At 36.7% G+C, this 22,793-nt stretch overlaps 3 protein-coding genes and 1 non-coding gene across 4 annotated transcripts in view; 3 read left to right on the plus strand and 1 right to left on the minus strand.

The window, feature by feature from the left end:
* Positions 1 to 22,793, plus strand: part of LOC111346052 (uncharacterized) — a 91,715-nt gene that overhangs the window by 24,122 nt on the left and 44,800 nt on the right. The gene's annotated exons all lie outside the window — the stretch shown is intronic.
* LOC111325050 (uncharacterized) lies at positions 869 to 3,273 on the plus strand. The gene is made up of 2 exons (XR_016000943.1): positions 869 to 1,043; positions 1,141 to 3,273. It is a non-coding gene; the product is annotated as an uncharacterized LOC111325050 (transcript).
* LOC148730041 (uncharacterized) lies at positions 6,122 to 10,904 on the minus strand. Its single transcript, XM_088759403.1, has 2 exons — positions 10,794 to 10,904; positions 6,122 to 7,642 (listed from the first exon to the last, which is right to left on the minus strand). Exon 2 carries the CDS (start codon positions 7,154 to 7,156, stop codon positions 6,557 to 6,559), a length of 600 nt encoding a protein of 199 aa, XP_088615529.1. The 5' UTR covers positions 7,157 to 7,642; positions 10,794 to 10,904; the 3' UTR covers positions 6,122 to 6,556.
* Positions 8,546 to 21,695, plus strand: LOC111325002 (uncharacterized). The gene is made up of 11 exons (XM_088759401.1): positions 8,546 to 9,382; positions 10,815 to 11,038; positions 11,753 to 11,885; positions 12,211 to 12,365; positions 14,650 to 14,759; positions 15,241 to 15,281; positions 15,755 to 15,777; positions 16,581 to 16,659; positions 17,275 to 17,968; positions 18,910 to 18,965; positions 20,688 to 21,695. The coding sequence occupies exons 1-11, from the start codon at positions 9,139 to 9,141 to the stop codon at positions 20,924 to 20,926; spliced, it is 1,998 nt and encodes a 665-aa protein (XP_088615527.1). The 5' UTR covers positions 8,546 to 9,138; the 3' UTR covers positions 20,927 to 21,695.

Genomic DNA, 22,793 nt, shown 5'->3' on the forward strand with positions numbered 1-22,793 from the left:
TTCGAGCATTTATGGTATATCATGATCATGCGTGCTTTATTTAAAAGTTGTATGGCAGAAGTCTACGGTGGCTCATAAGGCACACACGGATTTTCTCGTCGCAAGTTACTAACTTGCGATGGCGAAACTTGCGATCGCAACCAAGAGCCATACAATTATCGCTCTTGATCGCAACTTACAACTTGCGATCGCAACTTATAACTTGCGATCGCGTCTTACAACTTGCGATCGCGACTTGTAACTTGCAAGTTAGTTTCAATATCAGTTAAATGAGGCATGCATGTTCATCTGAGTAGTTAACAGCGAAGATGGCAGGTGTTGTGTTAAAGCATTGTTTGTCTGAAAAAACTCCTTGAAGAAGTCTACGACAGACGAAACGCGTCAGAAAATAAAAGCAGTTTTACAATTGCTACTACTGTTCGCAGACGTGCTGCTCACTAGTCTATATTTAAAAAATTAATTAAAATAATTAAAACATTAAAAACATTAAAAAAAATTAATTAAAAAAATTAATTAAAAAATTCATATCAAACTTACCTTTAACATCTGCCTCTACAGACTTTCGTGACATGTCACGCATTCCGGAGTCAGTCAAAAACACACTAATTTTCGAACATTTTCTTCGTTTTCGCGTATTGCATTTGAATCGCTATCTTTCTTACCTTCAGTTTATAAAACTATCGTACATAAGCTTTCTATAACACTATATTTGAAGGTAATCATGACAACATTTCGTTCGGGTTTTTTAAACTTTTGGTTAGCAATTCAGACATTTCGAAGAGGGGTTTATGCCAGATGCGAGCACTGGCCATAGAGTCTGGGGCTAGAACTCTAAAGCGCATGCTCAAAACTGGTCATTACCGCGAAATATGAAAAGAAGAATAAATTTGGGTTCGGGAAATGGGACTCGAAGTTTACGCACTGGTGATTTTGTCCTCGCTGGCTCTTCTCGCGGTGGCCGTAGATGCACAAAACGATTTTGGCGAAGAATCAAGTGGTCCGAAAGGGGAAAAATTGCCTTGGTTTAATTACGAAATAAACAAGTAAGTAAAATTGCGTTAATCGAAGTGTTTTTAAACCCGTTTCTTTTCTTCTTTTTTTCAATTTTTTTTTTTCATCGAATTGATTTTTTTTAAACAGCTATCTCATATATTCCCTGTCGAAGAAGCCTGACCAAGAGCCGAACGACGAAAGCGCCGATTCTCTGATTGCAGGAATCGTGGAAAAAATCTTGAGGGAATCTGAGATCAGCGGGGTTGTGATAATTCCAGAATTCTCAACGTCTTCGGGAGAGAGATTTCTCTCCTCCACTCAGCGTTCAAGAAAGCTTCCAAAAAGTGGGGGAAGAGCGTAAAGAAGCTGATTGACTCATGGAAGGCGAAAAACTACTCCTTCGAAATTTTCTTTCATGAGCTTGGAAACAACTCAGTGACTGAGGAAAACCAACGGCTCCGTGGGCAGAAAAGGAAAGCTGAACTGGATTTAGCCGTAGAGCAGGCAAAAAGATTAAAAATTGAGCAGAAACTTGAAAATGTCATTAGGGACTCGGAAAACAGAAAAGAACAGTACAAAGAAAAATTCAAGAGATGAGCGAAGAAAGCAGCAAGAATGCAAAAAAAAAAGGAACAAAGAGGTCCAAACAAGAATAAAAAGTTCGCCGATTACACCAAACAACACCAGGCAAGGATAAGGCGAACATTCAAAGAAGACTGCCAGTCAGCACTATCATTTTTAGGCCTGTATGACCTTGTTGTCACCAAGGTGGAGATATTTAATAATGACACCCAGCAATATGAAACTAATTCATTGGTAGAGGAGGGAGAATTTCAACTACTAGAAACTGAGCCAAAAGAACTGACTGACCATGATATTGATGATATTAATATGTGGGTCTACTTAAAAGACAAATTTAATATCTCTAATGAAGCTTGGCATGAGTTGGCCATAAAATGTAAAGACATGCCCACAAAATATAAGGTATGTAATCATCTAGATAAGCTAAATTCCAATTGGAATCTAAAAAAAATACCAGGGGAGGCAGAGGGAATACAGATTTCTTTCAGGGACAGTCTTGAAGAACAGATACAAAGGTTGCAGAAAAATGGCGTATTGGACGAGGCTACTACTATTAAAGTAAAGATCAGTGGTGATGCTACCAACATTGGGAAGAGGCTTAAACTTGAAAATGTAACATACACAATTTTGAATGAAAAGGGTGCAGCAATGAATGAAAAAGGGAACTATGTTCTACAACAGAGAACTTTGACAATCTTAAAGAAAGCCTTGCTGATCTAAACAATGAAATGTCCAATTTAACTGTAAATAATCGTAAGTATAGCATTGAGTATTTTTTAGGAGGAGACTGGAAGTTTCTAGCCTGTGTCTGTGGTCTAGGAGCTGCAAATCATTTTTTTGCCTGTATTTGGTGTAAGTGCCCAAGACATGAAAGTTTTGACATCAGTAAAAAGTGGTCTTTAACTGACAAATCTCTTGGGGCAAGAGATTCACAAGAAATAGGTAAGCATGCAAAATCTAAACAACATAATTGTAAAACCAATCCATTATTTAATTTTATTCCTATTTACCATGTAATAATTGATACACTACATTTGTTTTTGAGAATATCTGATAATTTAATTGAACTTCTTATCAGGGAACTTCGCAGAAAAGATGTGATTGACAAGGTATATACTTTTTCAAATGGTTTTAGTCGAAATAAGTATAAACGCATGGCTGGGTATGAAAAATTTGTAAAAGAGCTAGGAATTAATTTTGAATGGAAAATTAATAAGGATACCAAGAGGTTGGAGTACAGAGATCTTACTGGACCTGAAAAACTCTTGCTCTTTCAACACATAAATTTTCAGACACTACTATCAGAAGGTCATGTTGCAGATAAGCTGCAAGCCCTATGGGGTAATTTCATAGATATTATTGGTGACCTCAAACTAGATTATGGGTAATTCCACAGTATTTTGGACATAAAGCTTTAAGAAATAAAATTGACTAAAAGGACTATTAAGCTCTATTTCTGTAATGGTTAAATGCCTAATTTGTATAAAATGATACTTTTGAGATGTCAGCACTGTAATTCTGTGTCATAAATTATCATAAATTAACCTTGATACCAAAAAAGCTGTCACGGAGGGGACATACACTAAATAAATATTGTAGATCTGTCTTGAGAAGAAATCTAATAATAACTGTCAGGACATTAAGTTGTTTACCCAGACTTCCTATGTTATTAAATTTGTTTCTTGGCTTTGTGCGAAAGAGATGTAATGCTTTGTCCAACATTGAATTGTCCCCTCCGTGACAAAAATACCCACAAAAATTATGATCTTTCTAAAATAAATGGGGATAACTGCAGAAACTTCTGTTAATTATTGAAGTATGGGCTGACAAACTTAAAAGTGGTAAAGAGTTTCTTCCCCTTCCTTTTCCTTTGAATTACTTTAAAAAGATAAAAATGTCACGGAGGGGAACTTTTGTCACAGAGGGGACTTTTCTGTCACAGAGGGGACATTACTGTCACAGAGGGGACATCACTGTAATGAAGAAAATTTAACTGTCATTGAAGGCAATGCAACAAACTATACTCTCCTCACTTAAAAGAGAAATTAATGTAACTATTGAGTTTAAAATTCAAGTTAATTTACGTCAAAAGTAGATGTGAGTAGAACATTTTTTTACTGTCAAAAAAAGAGTTGCACATTTCATGACTAATACATGAACAAAAAGTAAAGGATTCTGGGATTGTAGGCTCTGAGCACGATCACCACAGCACTGGCAGTTGCTTTAGAGCTGAAATGAGTTCTAAAGAGAGGACAAAGAAATACAGAGGAAGATTGAAAGAAAATGATGAAAATTATGAGATGGTTAGAAAGAAAGATTGAGACCGAAATTTCATGTTGATCATTCTTGTCTTTTTTCCCCTTCAATTCATCAAGAACAAAAAACACTTTTTCTATATGAGTCCAGCTGGCAGTTTTGTCAAGCCCACCCACCAAAGAGCTGTCTGTAAGATGTGGAGTGCATTGCTTGTGGCAGATAATCAGCCTAGTCCAGGGGACTGGTCCTTTCATGTAAACAGTTCTAATGATAGACAGCAACAAGAAACAGATTATGATTGTGGTGTGTTTGTTTGCATGTTTGCAAGAGCCCTTGCTCTTTCCCGTCCTCTTGTCCTTAACAAGGACAAGGTGGATGTAAGGGAATCCATTATTCATGATCTCCATGTTCAACATCTCAGCCCAGTACCATCTAAGGGGGTTGAGGTGGGGATGTACTTTGCTGTAGACTATGTCACAACTTTTTACTTTGGCCAGGTGATTTCTGTGGAAGATGGCTTTGTAGAATTCAAGTTCTAACACAGCATAAGCTCTGCCACCTATGACTGGCCAAGATGAGATGACGTGGACAGGGTACATTGCAGTTGTATTTTTTATGGTCCTGTAATGCTGGCAGGCAATCACCCATTTACATTTTCAGTGCAAGGTGAATTTGAGAAAGTGCACCTGTTTTTCAAAAAGCAGGACTAATTCTGAGCACAAGAAAGCCTATGATAACTGTCTGTCTTTTACAACATTTATGAAAATGAGATTTGAGCTTTTTGGAGGTTTATTCACTTAGAGTGTACTGGATTTTACACTACTTTAGTATGAACTGGATATTGTTAACAGTTAGCTGTACAACTGTACATATACATATATTAAAACTTGTAAGTCGTTATCATCTCTGAATCTGTGGCACTTTTGTTCAATATTCAGCTCATATAATTATTATATTTACATCTTGCATATCATGCATGCATGCATGTATATTTGCAGTCTACAATGCAGTTTTAAGCCTTTTTATTAAAAGAGAGAGACAGAGACACAAAACCTTGAAATATCTGAGTTGTTTACATTTTTAGTTAAACATGTAAGTTTTAAAAATGTTGTATATGTTTTTGTATGCACCAGGTCTTATGGAACCATTGGTGTTATCTTGAGTACTTTACATAAACCTAAAGTTTCCAAATAAAAACTATAAAAACAAAACACATGAAGGTTTTTTTTAAGAAATGTGTTGTATCATATGAACAAACAGAATGACACAACTTTCCAGAATACTTTCCAGCCATAAATTAAATGTCTTTAAAGGCTTGACGACATGTACGACAGCCAACCTTTTTGATGTGGTCAAGCTTTAAAGAATATCTTCAAAAGAATTGAATTAAACTGGGGCTGTAAACTCATATTAAGGCTGGAAAATTGGTTCAAACTGATCACTGCTGCCTATTGGACAAAAGGTCCCCTCCGTGACAATAACCACGAGCACTTACTGTTCCTGTACAATGTAAGAGAGGAGGAAGGCCTTTTCCATTTAAGGCAGTTTTATTGTTGATTAACATCTAAATAAACTATGTACTAAATTATTGTTGCTGCTATTATACATTCACAGAAATCTGAGATTAAATTTTAACTTTCAGTTTTCATAGTTTCTCTGTTCCCCTCCGTAACAATCTAAATAAATGACTAATTCCCCCCAAATGTGGAAGAAGTCGTTTGGAAATAGTTTGATTTAAAACAATCATTAGCTGTTCTGTCCATTAGAAGTCCTCAGTGAACTGAGTTATATTAAGCTGGGGAGCTATCCATGATATTCTCCTCTGAATTGTCCCCTCCGTGACATGCAAAATACTGTGGAATGACCCTTATACTACTCATGATGCTATCTCTATCCTTGAAGAAAAGATAAAAAAATGGTTTCAAAAATTTCTTGACCTTTACCAAGCAAAAGATGTGACACCTTATATGCATTCTTTGTATGCTCATGTGCCTGAATTTTTAAAGCTTTACCAAAATTTAGCATATTACACTCAGCAAGGTATGGAGAAGTATAATGACACTGTATCAAAGGACTACTTTAGATCATCAAACCATAGGGGGGTTTCTGCACTAAAGCAACTTTTCTTGAAAAAATACAGAATACAGCTTTTGGAAGCTGCTGGTTTGGAAAGAGTGAACGAAAGCTACAACTGTGGACACTGTTCAACTTCTGGCCATACTATCAAAACATGTACTGCAAAATGCAACGAATGTGATGCTCCTACTTTCTTGTTAAAATAGGTGATAAATGAAGCCAAGATGTGATTTAATCAATCAGTAATCATATAATATATCAATGTGCTAAAGGAGTGTATTACCCTTTAACTGTTAGTAGAAGTTGTGAATAATAATTTTGCTATGCCTGTGAAATGTTTCTTGTATGCAGTATTCAAGTAGTCTTTTTCACAAATATTACTGTATTGATTACAACAGAATCACAGACTGAAATATATGGGTCATTTATACCCACATGTTTACATTTTACGTAAATAAATCACTGGCAAGTAAAATAATTATTTGAAATCAACCATTCAGATACAGAAAAATAAATGAACACGTGCTAAATCAAATATATTAATGATGGACCATATTTTTGTATCCACATCTGTTGCCATCTCCACAGACAAATGTAAAAACGACTTGATGCCCGTCTTCTATTTCAGATCTCACGTATTTATCGCCAATTAATTTAATTCCACTATAGGGTTTCTTTTTGTCAACCAAAATCTCAAAGTTCCTGGTACAACATAGACAAAATCACCGTTTTCATTCATGATCCGCTCATTCCACTTTGTGCCGAGATAACAATCAAGAGTTTCATTAGAAAGAACTTCATATATGAGTTTATTCCTCAGATATCTTTTGGACGTTATCCTTCCCAGACTTTCATTAAAAACGTCGTCATCGACTTGAATTTCAATGCGAACTTCGGGGTCCTCCCTGCGCCCTGAGTACAACTTTCGCTTGACCTCCCTGTACACACGTTCACAAAAAGCTTGCAAGCGATCGCTAAAGGAATCATTGTTCGGTTGTGACATCGGTTCCAATCGCATTACGGGCAAATTATTTCCATCGCATGGCCTCCATTTGTCAAATTTCTCACTGTACCCTTTAAAAGGAATTTTAACCATATTTCTCGCTTTGTCGACCTGTGTTATCTCTACTGGATAAATATTCTTATCCGTAATTTGTATTTTGTTGCATTTCTTAGGCTTAACTTCGGCGAATTCGTCAATAAATCTTTTCGGAGTCTTACACTCCTGCTTTGCTCTGTTGACCGCCATTTTTGAAAATTTTCATTCATTGTAAATATGTTTGAAAAAAGTATGTAAATTCAGGTACCAAAATCATATTTGATCGAATATTATTTTATTAAATAACCGATTCTATCATTTAAAGGTTGTAATTTCTTCATGTTTGAGCGCTCTTATCCAAATTGGAATATCAACTTTCAGTGGAGATTTTCCCACTTTGTGCATTTTGAAAAGTTAACTTTGAATTCCCTAAGATTTTTGTCGGCAATCCTTGTGAATTTTCATTTTTATTATTCATCTACGTTCCTATTTAGTCTTTATTGCCGCTGTAAAGGAACTTCGGAATAGCATAAGGCTTGACCAGCGAAGTGAGGGTACGAAATCATGGGGAACATTTCGGACCCTCTTGGACCCAGACAGTCTTGGCCATACCATTGAACCGTTGTATTTTCTTTTCCTTCAAATTTAGACGCATGCCACAGATAGAAGCCCGTTAGAGATTTCGGCAGTTGATTTCTGCGGAAGATAGAATGTAAAACGTCAGAATTAGCCTGGTCGAATTGGCCAGACGTAGCAGTGGTGTTCTGCAATGGAAACATCCCTTTTTAAGAATCGCATGGAAGTTATACTTTCATCTCAATTTGGCTGCAATTGAACTTTCCATCAAGGAGGAAGTAGGTAAGGGTCAGTTTCCTCTCTGGGACTCCCTCGTGGCTAAATTTGCCCCGTTGGTAGACATTTTCTTTACTTCTAAAAGAGGGAGATTGTAGCTACACATTTCGTTAGATGAATTGAATGATTGCAATCCAAAATAATTTTTTACTACCGCTGAATGCTTCAAGAAGGTAATATTCTCGAGCATCCGTTCTTTAGTACTAACGTTATCAGAGCTACACGAACTGCCTTTGAGGCCAGCGCTCAAAGCTGAAAAATTCCTTTAAACGGAATGAAATACAATGGTCAACTAGGCAAATCCCTGATTTATTCTAACGGTCGACTCACGGATAAGCTAAAACATCCTGTTTTTCTCTGAAAATTTGCAATGAAATTGCGATTCCAGCGCTCAAAGCTGAACAATTCCTTTAATGGAGATGAAATGCAAAGGTCAACTACGCAATAAGGGTCAACTTGCAGAGAAGCGAAAACATCTGTTTTTCTCCGAAATTTTTACAATAAAATTGAGATTCCATCGCTCAAAGCTGAAAAATTCCTTTAATGGGGATGAAATGCAAAGGTCAACTACGCAAATCCCTGATTGATTCTATTAAGGGTCAACTTACAGAGAAGCAAAAACATCCTGTTTTTCTCCGAAATTTTACCATGAAAATCAAATATTATGTATCCCTATCTGGGTGAGAAATAACTTAAACAAGAGGTCGAGGGCTTCTGTACCATCCCGTTCTCTAGCGCCGGTATTTTTAGTCGTTCTCTGACATTGAGAATTTGAATGTAACATTTCGAAGACATTTTTTAACCCTATAAATAATGCGTATTTTTTGTTTCACTGTTGAGGTGTAGTCTGAACTACAATTATTGCCACCCAGGACCATTGCTAAGAAAACTTTAGGTGATAGATCATTTATGGCGTCTGCTCCTAAACTTTGGATCAGATTGCCATCAAATATAAGAGCAGTAAATGATCTTAATTGTTTTAAAACACTTCTTAAAACACATCTCTTTAGACAGGCATTTTCATGTTTGCCTTTATAGTTCGTTTTCATATTTTTTAGGCAGTCAAATTGTATATTCTTAGCCTTTAATAGTTCGTCTACATATTTTATTCTGCTTAGTCATATTGAATAGCGCATTAGATCATATCCACATGTATTTTGCGCTCTATAAGTAATCAATTATTATTTATTATTATTATTAATATCTACTCAACAATGCTTACTGATGGTCACATGGTAACGCTATCGAATTTCGTTATGTGTTTATTTCTGGAACGATGAGTTAGTAGTTTGAAAACACGAACCAAGCGGGCATTTTCCTTGTTCAGAGACACCAAAAGCATGACTCAAACTGTTAATTTACTTACAGTCCTTTGTACTGTGTGTTATTTCATCGTCAAAGGTCGGACTCATGTCGTTTATTCTACTTTGACTCGAGATGTCAAAGACTACTTCCCAGATGTTTGCGGAAATTGCCTCAAATATGGGGCGCAAAAAACCCAAAGGTTTTGCCAATGTGAACCACTGAGGTCAGTTTTTCTACAAAATGAAGGGCGATGCAAGTCTAGGAATACGTTTGTACATGGTGAGGCAATTGAACTTAAATAGCTTGTTCGGTTGTATTATAAAGCATGTTCTGTACTGTAACGTCTAACGACAGTAATTGATGTTAGAAAATCGAGTACAGAGATAAAAAATGTAGGTATTTGTTAGATACTGAGGCGAAGGAACTTTTACCTATCCATATCAAGCTAGTACGCTGAAGTCCAAGCTATTCGATGCCCATACATATGCTTTTCAGGCGCCTTCATAGAAGTGTATCTTGTGGGGCTATTACTTTATTCTGTGCTATAAAGCACTGAATAACAGAATATTTTTTGCGCCAGCTCTTAATTAACACTCAACACTCATTACTCAAGACCATAACAAATTAAAAGTCGTATCTTACTTAATTAGATGTACTACCAACGCCTTTAATATAAAGACCTTGAGAAAATTTCCTGGTTTTGCCGTTTTATACCTATCTAGCCCTATTAATAGGAATTCCTATCAGCATTAATCTAATGAACATTTATTCAGTGTCTGATAAGTTTTGCTAATTAACAAAAATATGAATACAATATATGATGCTTATGGGGCTGTGTGGAGGTCACAATGGCAAATCATGAGAGTTATCACCTGTTACAGACAGAATTGGATGAGACAAAGTTCTCTTTAGCAATTAATCAAAACTGTGACAAATTTTGAGAAACAAACTAGTCATTTGTTTTACATTATGGTTAACTGACAGAATGCACGACAACAGCATTTGCACACCTACTGTCTAATACCACAAGTGTGATGCATAAACTGTTTAATTTCACTGTCTATATACGAACATGCTCAAAAAGCGCTTAAAGTGGGCTGGTGATAACCAATCACCAAGAATTTTTTTTATACTCTGATTGATGAAAATGGTGATTGAACTGAATATGGAGTACAATTTGTATTAGATAATCACATGATTTCAAGTGCAATTTGGAATAAATAAGCATGAGTAAATTTTTTCAAAGACTAACAAAATTACATGAGCCTGTAGGGTGAGTGCATTTGTGGTCTTTGAAAAAATTTACAAGTGCTTATTTATTCCAAATTGCACGAGAAAATCATGTGATTATCTATTAATGATATACATGAAAAAATTCGCGGTAGCTTCTCATAACTACGCAGAAGAAAAGCGTGCGCATCACGCACAAAAATAATTTATTCAAACCCGGCAAGTGACCTTGACCTTGACATTGACATTGACATTGACCAATCATTCTGAACAATCAGAATGTCTGGTTTCTTTCTTTCTTTGCACTGAATTAACTCTCTTCTGCACTTAATTAACTGAAAACTGCATTCATCTTAACCAATCAGAACTGAAAAATTTTTTAATGTATATTATTAGGTCTGAAATCATACACGTAATTTTAAAATCAAATGATACCCAAAGTTATTGATTTTGCTAATACCTTTCATTTATTTTTCGACAGGTGAAGGATGTCGTGGCCTGTGGCATGATGAAGTTATAGAAGTTATTTCTCCTGAAAGTGAAGATAAATATCGTTTGAATTACCCTTCATCGATTACCTCATGCCTTACAAAACCACAGATATCCTACCGTAACAGAACTACTGGAAAATGGCATTTATATAATATGACTGGAAGTGAGTTCACCGTTGAGGAGAGTGGTAGTATTCCATTCATTCATGTGAAGGTATATGCTTTGAATATTTCTCAGGCATTGTTGAAACATGTAACTTTGCCACAGTGTTGATCAGCACCATGCATTCAGAATCACCCTTACTTAGTAGTTATAACATTACAACACTTTTTCCAGGGTATATAGTTGAATATCCCATGAGTAACTTCTATTTTCTCAGTAAATGCACAACTTTTTTGGCAGTTAGTGGCCAACACAATCAACTCATGAAAAATTTGAAATCATTGTCAAATGTGGGAAAATTAGCAATAAAATATGTGCCCCAGTACTAAAATTTGTTAGGGATAAGTTTTTGGTTAATATATTATGCTTTATGAGTGAGATTATGTCATAGATATTAAGATCTGAAGTAATTGTATTATTGCATATATCTTATTAACCAAGCGCAAGGGCTGTACTGGGAGAATATCGGCCCGAGGTCTTGATAGTACGGACCGAGCGCAGCGAGGTCCGTACAAAAAAGACCGAGGGCCGGTATTCTTCCAGTACGGTCCTGAGCAAGCTTGGTTAATAAGAGATTTATTATACGACTGAAGTTCAAAGGGAAACAAGTGCGGTATCATTCGGGACCATTCGCGACAGTGCCCGGTCCAATACTTAGGGAATATTGGACCGGCAATAGAGCATTTTGATTGGTTGATTTTAGTTATTGGCCCTCTGACTGCCCGAGTCGTGTAATAAATGATGTTATTATCTCTTCGATGTCAGGTTTCTCAACAGTCACCTAACTTGACTATGTTCAAAGGCTATATAATGAAGCTGAGATTGAATTGTACTAGACGTTTCAGTAATGCAACAGAAGACTTCTGTTTGCTTTTTAAAGTGAAAGGAGAAGTCCAAGGTAAGCATTAGTTAAGAATATCTTTCTTGTCAAATAAATTTGACTAGCATGCTTAAACCACCAGATAATTATATTATGCTTATTAACTCCTTTTAGAAACCACCAGATAATTATATTATGCTTATTAACTCCTTTTAACTGGAATGCAACAATCCTTTTAACAACTGGTAAAAGTCATTCCCCCTTCCCCTCCTGCCCCCCATATCGGTGTTGGTAATGGGGGAATCAAACTGCCTGAGGAAAACTCGACACTCTTTGCAATCCTACAATGCTTTTTCAAAGCACACAGTCTCCTGTGATATCTTTGGTATAATTTGTCTTTTAGTTCCATTTGCTTGCGTAAGTCCTTCACCATCAACGACCAAAAGAAGCGTGTCAACAACCAAGTCTTCAACCACTACAGGAGCACCAAGCACTGCCACATGTAAACCAACCATCACCACCACCACTACACCTGTTCAGCCTGATCCACCTGATCCAGTAAGTGAATCAATATTTTATGTTTTACATGCTATTACAAAACAACTAAGCATTTCCTGGGAAAATGGCATTCCCCAATCTCAAGGCTATAGTTTGAATTTGTGCGCAACAATGAAGAAAAGTCAGTTGTTTTGATTTAGGTAGGGAACAAAGACACTGGGGGTCCATTGCTGTCCATAAGACCATTTAATTATCACTGTTTCTTAAAGTAGAAGTTCACCTCAGAAACCATTATAATTTTTATTACCGGCATTCATGTAATATGTCATAAATGAGTGCAAGCGTTTCATCAGGGGTTCTAAACACTGCAGAGAAACAGATGTGGCCAAGTGCTTTTATCAAGGATTCTGGCATTATTCGCTGGTGTGGACCCGCGTAATCGGCCATTCTCTGCATAATCCCACATAATTTGTCAAATAAATCAATATATATGTTACCTATCTTGGTGTCTGGCTTGAATATTGTATTTATCCTTTTTCTACAGTCGTACAAAATACCAAAGTATTGTTTTAATTTAACAAAACAACCACATGCATACGAAGCCATTTTGTTTTTATAAAAACGACAAGGCATTAATAAAAATGTCAGATGAGGGCCTGGAACCGATATGAAGCTTGGCCCAGGTTCCAGCGTTTGGCGGTTTCCAAGATGATGGATGTTTACAAGAGTTGCTTTCTGTTTTGGCCATATTATTGCTTTTATTGGAAGGAGTCATTTATTAATAGTGCATAATATTCCATTGTTTTATAAAAAGAAACAATAACTGAGTTTTCTGTGTGAAATTAGTTATATTTTAGGTTTAAATTTTGATTTTTTTCGTGCATAATGCCAGAATCCCTGTTTTATTGTTTCAAGGTGTTGGAACTCCTGATGAAACACAAAGCACAAGTTTTTTTGATGACTTTGCAAATGAAACAATAAAAAAATATGCAGTGATACATTTTTTCCATTGTCCTCCCTAAATGATTTATGTAACATTGCAATTTTGCCATTTTCCTTAACATTGCATCAACTTTCATGCATGGTTGATTGTTTTGGTGTAGTGGGTGTGTGACCACAAGTGAAGATGGAACAGCAAGATTTAGGGAGCCAAAAACAGTTTACAGAGAATGTGTATTAGTTGAAAAGCTATTACCTTCATGTACCAAATGTACGAACAAATCAGGGCAGTAACAATTTTATGGCAAATGGCAAATTTCTTAGTCGGTTATAGCTCCTGTTTCTATCCAGAAGCACTCTTTAAAGACTATGATTTACTCAAGGTCGCACAGCTTTCTACCAGCACTGACAAAATAGATGCATTGACCTTGAATAGCTAGCTTAATAAGTTTGTGATGGAGGTGGCCAAGATGTTGGGGGAGAGAAATCCACCAAAGACCATTCATGAAATAATATTTAATAGGTCATTTTTCGAATTTATTTTTTATAATTGAAAATGCTCATTAAAATGCAAGTGTTTGATCTGAGATCAAAACCATGTTTTAACCCAGATCAAAACTTTAAGATTTTCATCTGAGTGTTCATAATGGATATCAAGGTTCATGCATGTGACCCAAGTATGCCTTATTTATTGGCTGTTGTCCTCATGAATTATTAATTAATTTGAGTAGAAATAATCAAACTCGCTTTTGAGATTTGAGAGAGTACCTTAATATACTTTTGAAAAATTTTGAACCTTGCCTTAATGTTTGCAACCTGACCAGTTATCTGCATGGCACATCAAAGTGTCTTTCCTTTCTTTCCATCTCTTGAGAATTATAGACTCACTTCATGATATTTTTTATGGCAAGGTAGCAGAAGCAATTTGTAAACCACATGTTGTGTTTTTTGTGTTTACATGTGCATCCAGGTTACTGCATTGCATGCCTTCAAAATGGAAGTGTCCATAGCTGAGTTCTAGTTCATTTGAAGAGAATGTTTTAATTATTCTTGGCTATAGACTCTTTGGAGTCGTAAACTGTTCATGGTTAAAAGTTAATTCTTGTGTACTGGTGTGAAGTTACTTTTTAAAAATGGAGAAAAAATTGTGTGGTTTCTGGATTGCACATTTCAATGAAGACTGCATGATTTATGTATTACTCCTTGTGGTCATGCTTTGGCATGTTTCCAGTTTGAAAGAGAGTGCGGTTTATTGTAAATTTTTGTTTTTAAAAGTTCTTCAGTGGTTACATTGATTGCAAGAGTTACCAGCTTACATTTAAAAAAAAAAATTTCCTTTTGATTTAAGTTCTAGGTTCTAATTACTGATCAAAGTATTTAAACAGTCTTTTTAAATCATTCACAGGCAATTCTTGCAGCTATTGTGGTTATTGGAACAATTCTGTGCCTGCTTCTTATTGGAGTCTTTGGGTATTTCCTGCACCAATACACAATTTTGTGTCCATGCAAGAGAAGGTAAAACTATTCAATCACAAAGTATTTACCGTATTTTTCAATGTATAATGCACACCCGTGTATAATGTGCACCCTTGTTTTTAATCTAATTTATCAGAAAAAAAAGTTTTCCAAGGCAAAAAACAGAAAATATCTAAATGTTTTTTTCCCAGGGATTTTCAAGAACATGTTTGAGAGATTGGGAGGGGTTTTTTGTTTAAGGGTGAATTGCATATTATATGGAAGATTTGGCAGATATGAATTTTTAACCATTTACACCCTAACATTGTATTAATGTTCTCCACACTATTCTTTACATTTCCAATGGCAATCAGCAGGAGAATTTGTTTAACAATCAAGTGTTTCTTTAGTTGGCCAGATCATCTCCTTGTTTCTCATTATCTTACTGTTTGATTCAGGGGTGACTTGCAAGCAGGAATTAGATGCTAGTCACTCTACTTAGGCATTTAAGGGTTAAATTGGGAATTCTTCTCTTTCACAGAGCAGGACTTCAAAACAGGGGGGGTACCATGGAATTTGACGGTAAAACTGCATGATCATAACTTGTTACAGTTTTCTATTTCATTGTTGTTGTTTTTCTGGTTGTTGTTGTTGTTGTTTTTCCGTGTTATTCATGGCAAAGTGCAAAAAAAGCTACCAGCATAAAAAATTTAATGATATACAATATTTCATGTATAATGTTATATAGGTTAGAATCTTGATGACAAAATGTAATGGTTTTTAATAGGCCTTCATAATGTAAAGTTCATTGGGGTCAGAAATGCGCTTAATAAGAATCTATTTTATCCTATATTATTATATTATTATTATTATTATTATTATTATTATTATTATTACCAGTTGAGGTTGATCCCTCAGGGAAAAACTGTGCCGTTGGTCTTGAGTTGGTCATGAATATCTCTTTGATTTAAAGAAAAAAGTGAATTCTAATCAAAAATGTTTTGTGCATGTTTTTAACATTAACAAGTGTTCCTTTTTTGTTTTTAATTCTACAGTGATTAGAAATCCAGGGCAGCAGGTAAGTGATTGGAAAAAATTGAAACTTTTAGGATCTTTTTCAATATCCTTTGCATGTCTCGTTACTGACACTTAAAGCTGTCTCTTTCAAGTACCTTAATAGAAGACTGTGGCATTGTTTTTCAAACAAAGTGCCCTGTTTTTGTTGAATTAAAGATGTACCCCACACAGTTAACTCCCTTTCCTTAAACTCCTGGACGTGATTAACATGTTACTTCTCCCTGTAATATCCCAACATTATCCAGCAAACAGGTAATGAGAATACTCAAACTTATCAGGAAAAAGTTGTTATTTTGATCTAACTCAAATTCTCTTAACTAATTTACAAGGAAATATGTAACAGCAAGAAGAGAGAATTAACAATCAGATCGTGCGCGTTAGAAGGTCTATGTGCTTCGTAATTAACAAATGGTAAACACCACACCGTACACTATTGAGTTATGGATGCACGCGGGAGGTTGCTAAGCACAAAAGAAGCGTAAGAGTCGCTCGAGGCGATAGCCGAGAGCGACTCTAGCTTCTTGAGTGCTTAGCAAACCTCCCAAGTGCATCCATAACTCAATAGTGTACGCTGTGGTGTTTACCATTTGTTTTATAACATAACATTAACACACTGTCGCTAGAGTTCCCTTTTATTTAACAAATCTTACGCGACCAGAAAAAAACAAGCGCGCGCGGAAAAATAGTCTTTGCATTTGCTCACGTCAGCAGCGTACACCCATGGGCAAATGGGGGACGCTCAATTGACCAATCAGAGCGCGCACTTTACTTTGGTTGTGTTATAAATGTGTTTGTTTCTTTTAGATTTACAGAATTCAAGAGGAGCCTGTGTATGCTGAAGTCGCAGATGTTTATCCTTTTGATAATGCGGCTGCAACTAAAGGTGAAAACTTATAAGATTGTCTGTTCACAGTTTTCGGGGGAATTACTCCCCAACCCTCTACATTTTTTTAAAGCTTTGTAAACACAGAAATAGACTAACACCCCATTCACACTAAACTTAAACACGTTTTAACCCTTGAGTGACCAAGGTAGAATTTCTCTTAACATCTTCAATACAATATCAAGCCGACAAGTGATGAAAATAAAGAAAAATATAGCAAAAGGGGATCACGAGTTGATCCAATACCAAATTCTCCCAACCAACATCATAAGAATTGTATGGCAGGGAGTAAGGAGAATTACTAATGAGATCGTGGGTATGAAAGGGTTGAAGTCGTTCAGAGTTGAATTTTTTTTTTCCTTCATAGAAGCGGCTCAAACCGATGTTTTTCGACTTCAAGCGTAGCGCATTGAAAATACAAGTTAGCAGTTGCTTCGATCCATGGAAAATTCAGTTTTTAAATTCCCTGTTTCTGATTTTCATTCAGTTAAATCCGGTTTAACCAAACATGTTTTATTGGTGTGAATGAGATACATTGGTCCCCTGCTGCTTAAATGTATTTCTATTCGTCTATTGTTTCAATGTGTTTTGCTTTCTTTCTTTTTCTTTTTTCAGGAAAAGTGACGGTTAATCGTGATGAAAATCCATCAGTTGTTCTGAATCCTTACGTACAGGAAGCCTTGTTTTCAAGTGGAACGCCGAAACCTGATTCGCCATTGTCACGATCAAAACTTGAAGAAAATAGAAGAACAAGTGTTGAATCAAGAAATGTTCGCGAAAGGGACAGAAGTCCATTAGACGAGAAAACGGACGGATCAATTGTGTTTAGGAACTCGCAATTTGAAGAGACATCCTTTAGTTCTCTGCCAAAGCGAGAGCAAGACTTGAAACTACTTGCAGAATCACGCGGACAGGGTGATAAAGGGATTTTTAATCCTCACGAAAATCACTGTCATCACGGTCGTAACGAACATCGCGATCGTCATGAACATCGTGATCGTCACGGTCATCACGACTGTAACGAGCGTCTTGATCATGACGACAGCCGCGGTTTTCACATTCCTAACAGCCAAGAAACTGGTCACAATGTTTCGTATGAAGGACTCACGGACAGAACCAGAACTCTGAGTAAGTTTATTTGTCCGAGCTGTAACGATAGTTCGGATTATCAGAGACTTAGCATTCATGGGGACTGTCAGCACAGAGAAAAGGAAAACAACAGGAGAGAAAAGACACGGTCGCTTTATGAAAGTTTGACGCTTGAAAGAGGTGCGAGGGAATCTTTTTATGCAACACCGTCGGTCATGCAGGTAAGCCATAGTGCTAATAACTTTTAGACGGGGGGTGGAGTGAAATGGTTAGTGCGCTTGAATCTGAATGGGTAGAGTTTAGTATGAGCCATGGAAGGATTAACGTGTTGGGTTGAGGAAAGTTTCACTTGATTGTAAGTTCACCCCCTACCGGCTTACTTTCCAACCGGACCGTTTCCCCCCCCCCCCCCCCTTGCCAGGTATATAGATGGATAGGAGTGAACCTAGTATCAAGGAAAAAAGACGAATTGTGGAGGGTGGGGTTACCAGTGATTGACTAGTATCCCATCCAGGAGGAGAAGTAATACCCCTGGCTCCGGTTGTTCAAAGGGCGGATAACCAATGGATAAACCGCTGTCCAGCAGATAAGTGTTACCAAAACGTACTGCGCTATCCACCGGATAGAGATTTATCCAGGATATAGCGTTGTCCATCCTTCGAACAACCGGGGCCTGCTCATTTATAATGCTATAGAAATCTAGAAGAATGCGGAAGTTTATGGGCTACTAGACTCGTAAGACTGAACCCTTTCTCTCCCAAGATTTGATTATGAATTCTCTCCTCTGGCTGCTACACATTCCTTGTAAATTAGTTACGAGAATTTGGAGTTAAATCAAGATACCAACTTTACCTGAAAAGTTTAAGCATGCTCTTTACCTGTGTGCAAAATATAGTATGGATATTATAGGGAGAAGTTATTAGTTAATGAAATTATTATGGAATTGTATTGATGTTTAAGGAGAAATTCCTTTTAGATCTAATTTGGGAGAAAGAGGGTCACCTTATATCCATTTTATCGCTGAACGCATCGCAGTGCCTACCGAGTCTGATGCTCTCTGTTGTTCTTGAGACATAATTACACGGGACCCTGGATTTACTCTGACTAAGAAGTTATTTAAAAAAGGAACTGAGTGATTTTGTTTATGTTTTGTTTTGCTCGGCACCAGGATAGCGAAGAACTACCGGAGTATAATGTACTTGAATCGGAAGAATCAGGTAATTTATAATAAGCCCTTTTTGATGTTGTTAATAGGCAATGCTTAAATAAGGGTGGAGCTGTAGAGTACAAGCGGTCCCTCCTTTTCAGCTGAGTCCGTCGCACTAGTCAAAAAAAAAAAAAGAGTGAAAATTCCACCCAACATCAAATTTGGAAATCTGTGGAAAAAGGCGTTGTTACGAAGCAAAGAAAAAAGAAAATGGGTCGATGGGTTGATACAAGAAGCCAGTGCTTCTGGTAGCCACTAAATTTAAGTGTGGTACAGGTTGAAATAGTTTGGTGAGAAACACTAACCCAATTGTGAAAGAATTGCTTCATTTTGTTGCGTTTGCGTTTCCATTTCCTCCGCTGAAACCAAAAAACCAACAACAAATAAACAATGAAAAGAAAACAAGCAATCAAACACAATTTAAAGCAAAACAAGAAACAAGAGAAACAGCAAAACACGTTCAGTTGGGCATTCTCGTGACAATTTTATGATTTATCAATGATTAACTGATCGAGAGATACAGAAATTTTCAATGAGTGTCGAAGGTTATCCCAGCTTGCTTCGGTTTTGCCTCTCTTCGCTCTCTCAACCAACCGAATGCAAAACTAAAACCAATCGCGACTTGGTCGCCGCGTTTTTCCCGTGCTTTATGCAGTTTGGTGGTTTTTGCGTTGAGTTCTAATTATCTCTTATTTTCCTTTCTTCTGATTGGCCGTTGGGATTTCTTTTGTTTTCTACTTGGTCGCCGTGTTTTCCCGCGCTTTCGGCAGTTTGGTTGTTTTTACTTGAGTTCTAATTGGCTCTTATTTTCCTTTCTTCTGATTAGTTGTTGTGATTAGTTTAGTTTGGGTGCTACGATTCTCAATTGAAAAGTGTTCTAGTAATAACCTTGATCAGTTAAGAATTTGTATTTATTCTATTTTGATAATAAATATTAGAAGAATAAAACTACGACGTTTCGAAGTCATCTTGACTCCATTATCCGCATCGCACGAATCACGTTTAAAATTGTAAACAATGCGTTGTTTACAATTATATCGGTTACACCACACGCCATCTTCACCAACGCATACAGGAGCATAAAGCCTCGGTCATTGGCAGGCATATGAAGGAAGTCCACGGTGAAGCGTTCACTGACCTAGCCGAAATGTTTTCCGTTCTTATGAAATGCCGAGGAAAACTGGACTGTCTTATTCAGGAAATGCTATTTATTCGTGAACGGAAACCGAAGTTAAACACGCAGTCGGACTCAATACGTGCAAAAGTATTTATTCAAACATATACCGCACGCACTGACACGTTAAACACCAATGACAACGAAACACTTATTATTCTAATGTATTCTATCACCTTTGTTTGTGTTTAATCTCGAAACTACAACTAACACCCCTACTTGATAATGGGGTCAAGATGACTTCGAAACGTCGTAGTTTTATTCTAATATTTATTTTCAAATGTATTTCGAAATGTTCTCTTAGGGGCCGACCATTTAACTTTTGAGGGGGGGGATGGGTGATTTCTGCTCATTAAGAAATTTTTTTCTAGCAATCTGCTGTGCAGGATATTTTTTTCCATTCTAAACGCTCTTTTTTTCTGTTACATTTGGGCTGCATGCAATTTTTTTCTTCTAATAAGCGCTTGCAGGAAATTTTTTTTCAAAATCACCCACCCCCCCTCAAAAGTTAAATAGTCAGCCCCTTATGTAATATTTTGGTTGGTGATATTTGTACAGACCAGAACCTTACACCCGATGAGCCGGTGAACCACGAATACAATATCCTTGAACCGGAAACTCCCTCTGATGACGTTCAGAGTGATGTGAACGAAACATTTCCCAATTCGGGCTCAACCGATGAAGATAAAGATTTGCCGATTCATCCCTCAGAGATAAAAAGCCTCGAAAATAACCCTGTCTATGGCTTTCCTTTGAAAATGAAAAACGGTGCGAGGAGGCGAGCAAGTAGTGTGTAGCTAGAAACTGTCACAAACTCTTCTCTCATTACGTAGCCCAAACAGCTTAGTTCTATAGTGTTATCAGCTCAGTTAAAGGAAAAAGATGCTAGAGAGAGACTAGGATCCAGGCTTTAGGTGTACGAGAAATAATTAAGGAAATCTGTTGATTAAATTGCATGGGAGGAAGAGTAAAAGTGCCCATTTTTTATACAGGCAATGTTTATAAATTCAGGTATATTGAATGAATAAGTTAAGTAAATTCAACATAACATTAGTCCTTTTTTTTTTTTTTTTTGGCCTAAGCGACTGCTGAAGTAAGGTGAGAGTGTCATGCAGTTATTACCGAAAAAGTACTTGCCGTCCTGTTAAATTTTTTCTTGTGAAGTTATTCTTGCAATTTAGTGTCGATAACTTTTGTGATGACAAGCTTTGATTGCTTTTAACCAAACTTTTAAAATATAGTTAAAGTTAATACAGATGGCTTCGATACATTGTATACAGTTTTGTTAAGAAAAAGTTAAAAGTTGATAAAAATTAATTTTGTCTAAATTGTTCAAAGCTTTTTGCGAAACAGTAAAAAAAAAAATGACCTTAAGTATTAGTTATTCTCTCCAAAGAAAGATTGTTAATGTATTAAGAGACAAATGTCTCTCTAAAAAATGTCCCTGTTTACAAAAAAGGAAAAAAAAGGAAAATTATTGTAGAAATGACTGTAACTAGTAGTTAAGTTTTTGGCCATTTATGCAACTCGTGCAGAATATTCAAACAGATTTTATTTTTCGAGTAATTTTCAATTTTCATCGGTTTGTCTCAACTTTGCTTTATGATTGGGTCAGGGAAGCCCACGCCATCCTCTCAACGGATCACATCCAAAAATTGAAACCAATTGCGATGGGTTTCTTTCCATTTTCCCGTGCTTTATGCCGGTGGCTTGAACTGACTTTGAGTCCTCATTGGCTGAGGGAAGCCCAAACCATCCTCTCAACCAATTTTCCCGCGCTTTAGGCCAGTGACGTGTACTGACTGAGTTCTCATTGGCTTCTTGTAGTATGTTCCTTTTTTCTGATTGGCTATTGTGGTGACATAAATGTGGTTTTACGAAAGTCATTGCAAAGAGGCCCGAAAGTTTACGTTTAACTAAACAGTAACTTCAATGCTAATAGTACTGTTATGGAACTGAAACAACTGGGTAAGTCTGAGAGAAAATAAATGACACCGATGCTCTTTTCAAAAGATTCACCATAGCTGTCTATCTCGGTGCGGATTAGGCAATTTCCGAATTACTTTTGGCCTCTTTTTCAAAACGAGGCCTAGTGCTCAACCATTCTTGTGAAAAGGAGTTTAATTTGCATGTGAATGAAAACTTGTTATCATGAAAGGATGAGCACCAGGACTCGTTTTGAAAAAGAGGCCAAGGGTAATTCGGAAATGGGCTATTTTATGGCGTTTTTCAGACAAGAATATGCAGGCGTGAAGCGAGTGCGAAGGACGACATGTGAGAGGTGGAGCGTGAAAATAGCATTTTTCATTTCCACCCCCCCTTTCTCATAAGCTTGTCTTCGCTTGCCTGAGAAACGTAAAATAGCGCTAGCCAATAAAAAATTAGATTGATAATGCCTGTTCTGCAGGAGCAGGCTACAGCTTCCAGTGATTCGTCCCCGTCGCAGTGTTGAGTAACTCAGTCTTCTGTTTCCTCAAAGTTAACTTTCTTTGAATGTTGTCATATACGGCGCCTTTTTGCTGATCGAGGGGCCTGGGGTGAGACCACGTGTCAATGGGTAAACAAAGTAAAGCAAGAAGTACACGAGTTATTGAATGGCAAAGTAGTCGGCTATTTGCGTAAGATTTTCAAATTGAAGTGCTTCAACTCTACTTCCCAAAATCA

This window comes from Stylophora pistillata, chromosome 5, assembly GCF_964205215.1.
Source record: "Stylophora pistillata chromosome 5, jaStyPist1.2, whole genome shotgun sequence".
NCBI classification, from domain to species: Eukaryota; Metazoa; Cnidaria; class Anthozoa; order Scleractinia; family Pocilloporidae; genus Stylophora; species Stylophora pistillata.

Coding starts and splice junctions, on each gene's coding strand:
- LOC148730041 (XM_088759403.1), bottom strand. CDS start 7,156: ATGGCGGTCAACAGAGCAAAGCAGGAGTGTAAGACTCCGAAAAGATTT.
- LOC111325002 (XM_088759401.1), top strand. CDS start 9,139: ATGACTCAAACTGTTAATTTACTTACAGTCCTTTGTACTGTGTGTTAT. Junction 11,039..11,752: donor TTCCATTCATTCATGTGAAG/GTATATGCTTTG, acceptor CTTCGATGTCAG/GTTTCTCAACAGTCACCTAA. Junction 17,969..18,909: donor GCAACACCGTCGGTCATGCA/GGTAAGCCATAG, acceptor TTGTTTTGCTCG/GCACCAGGATAGCGAAGAAC.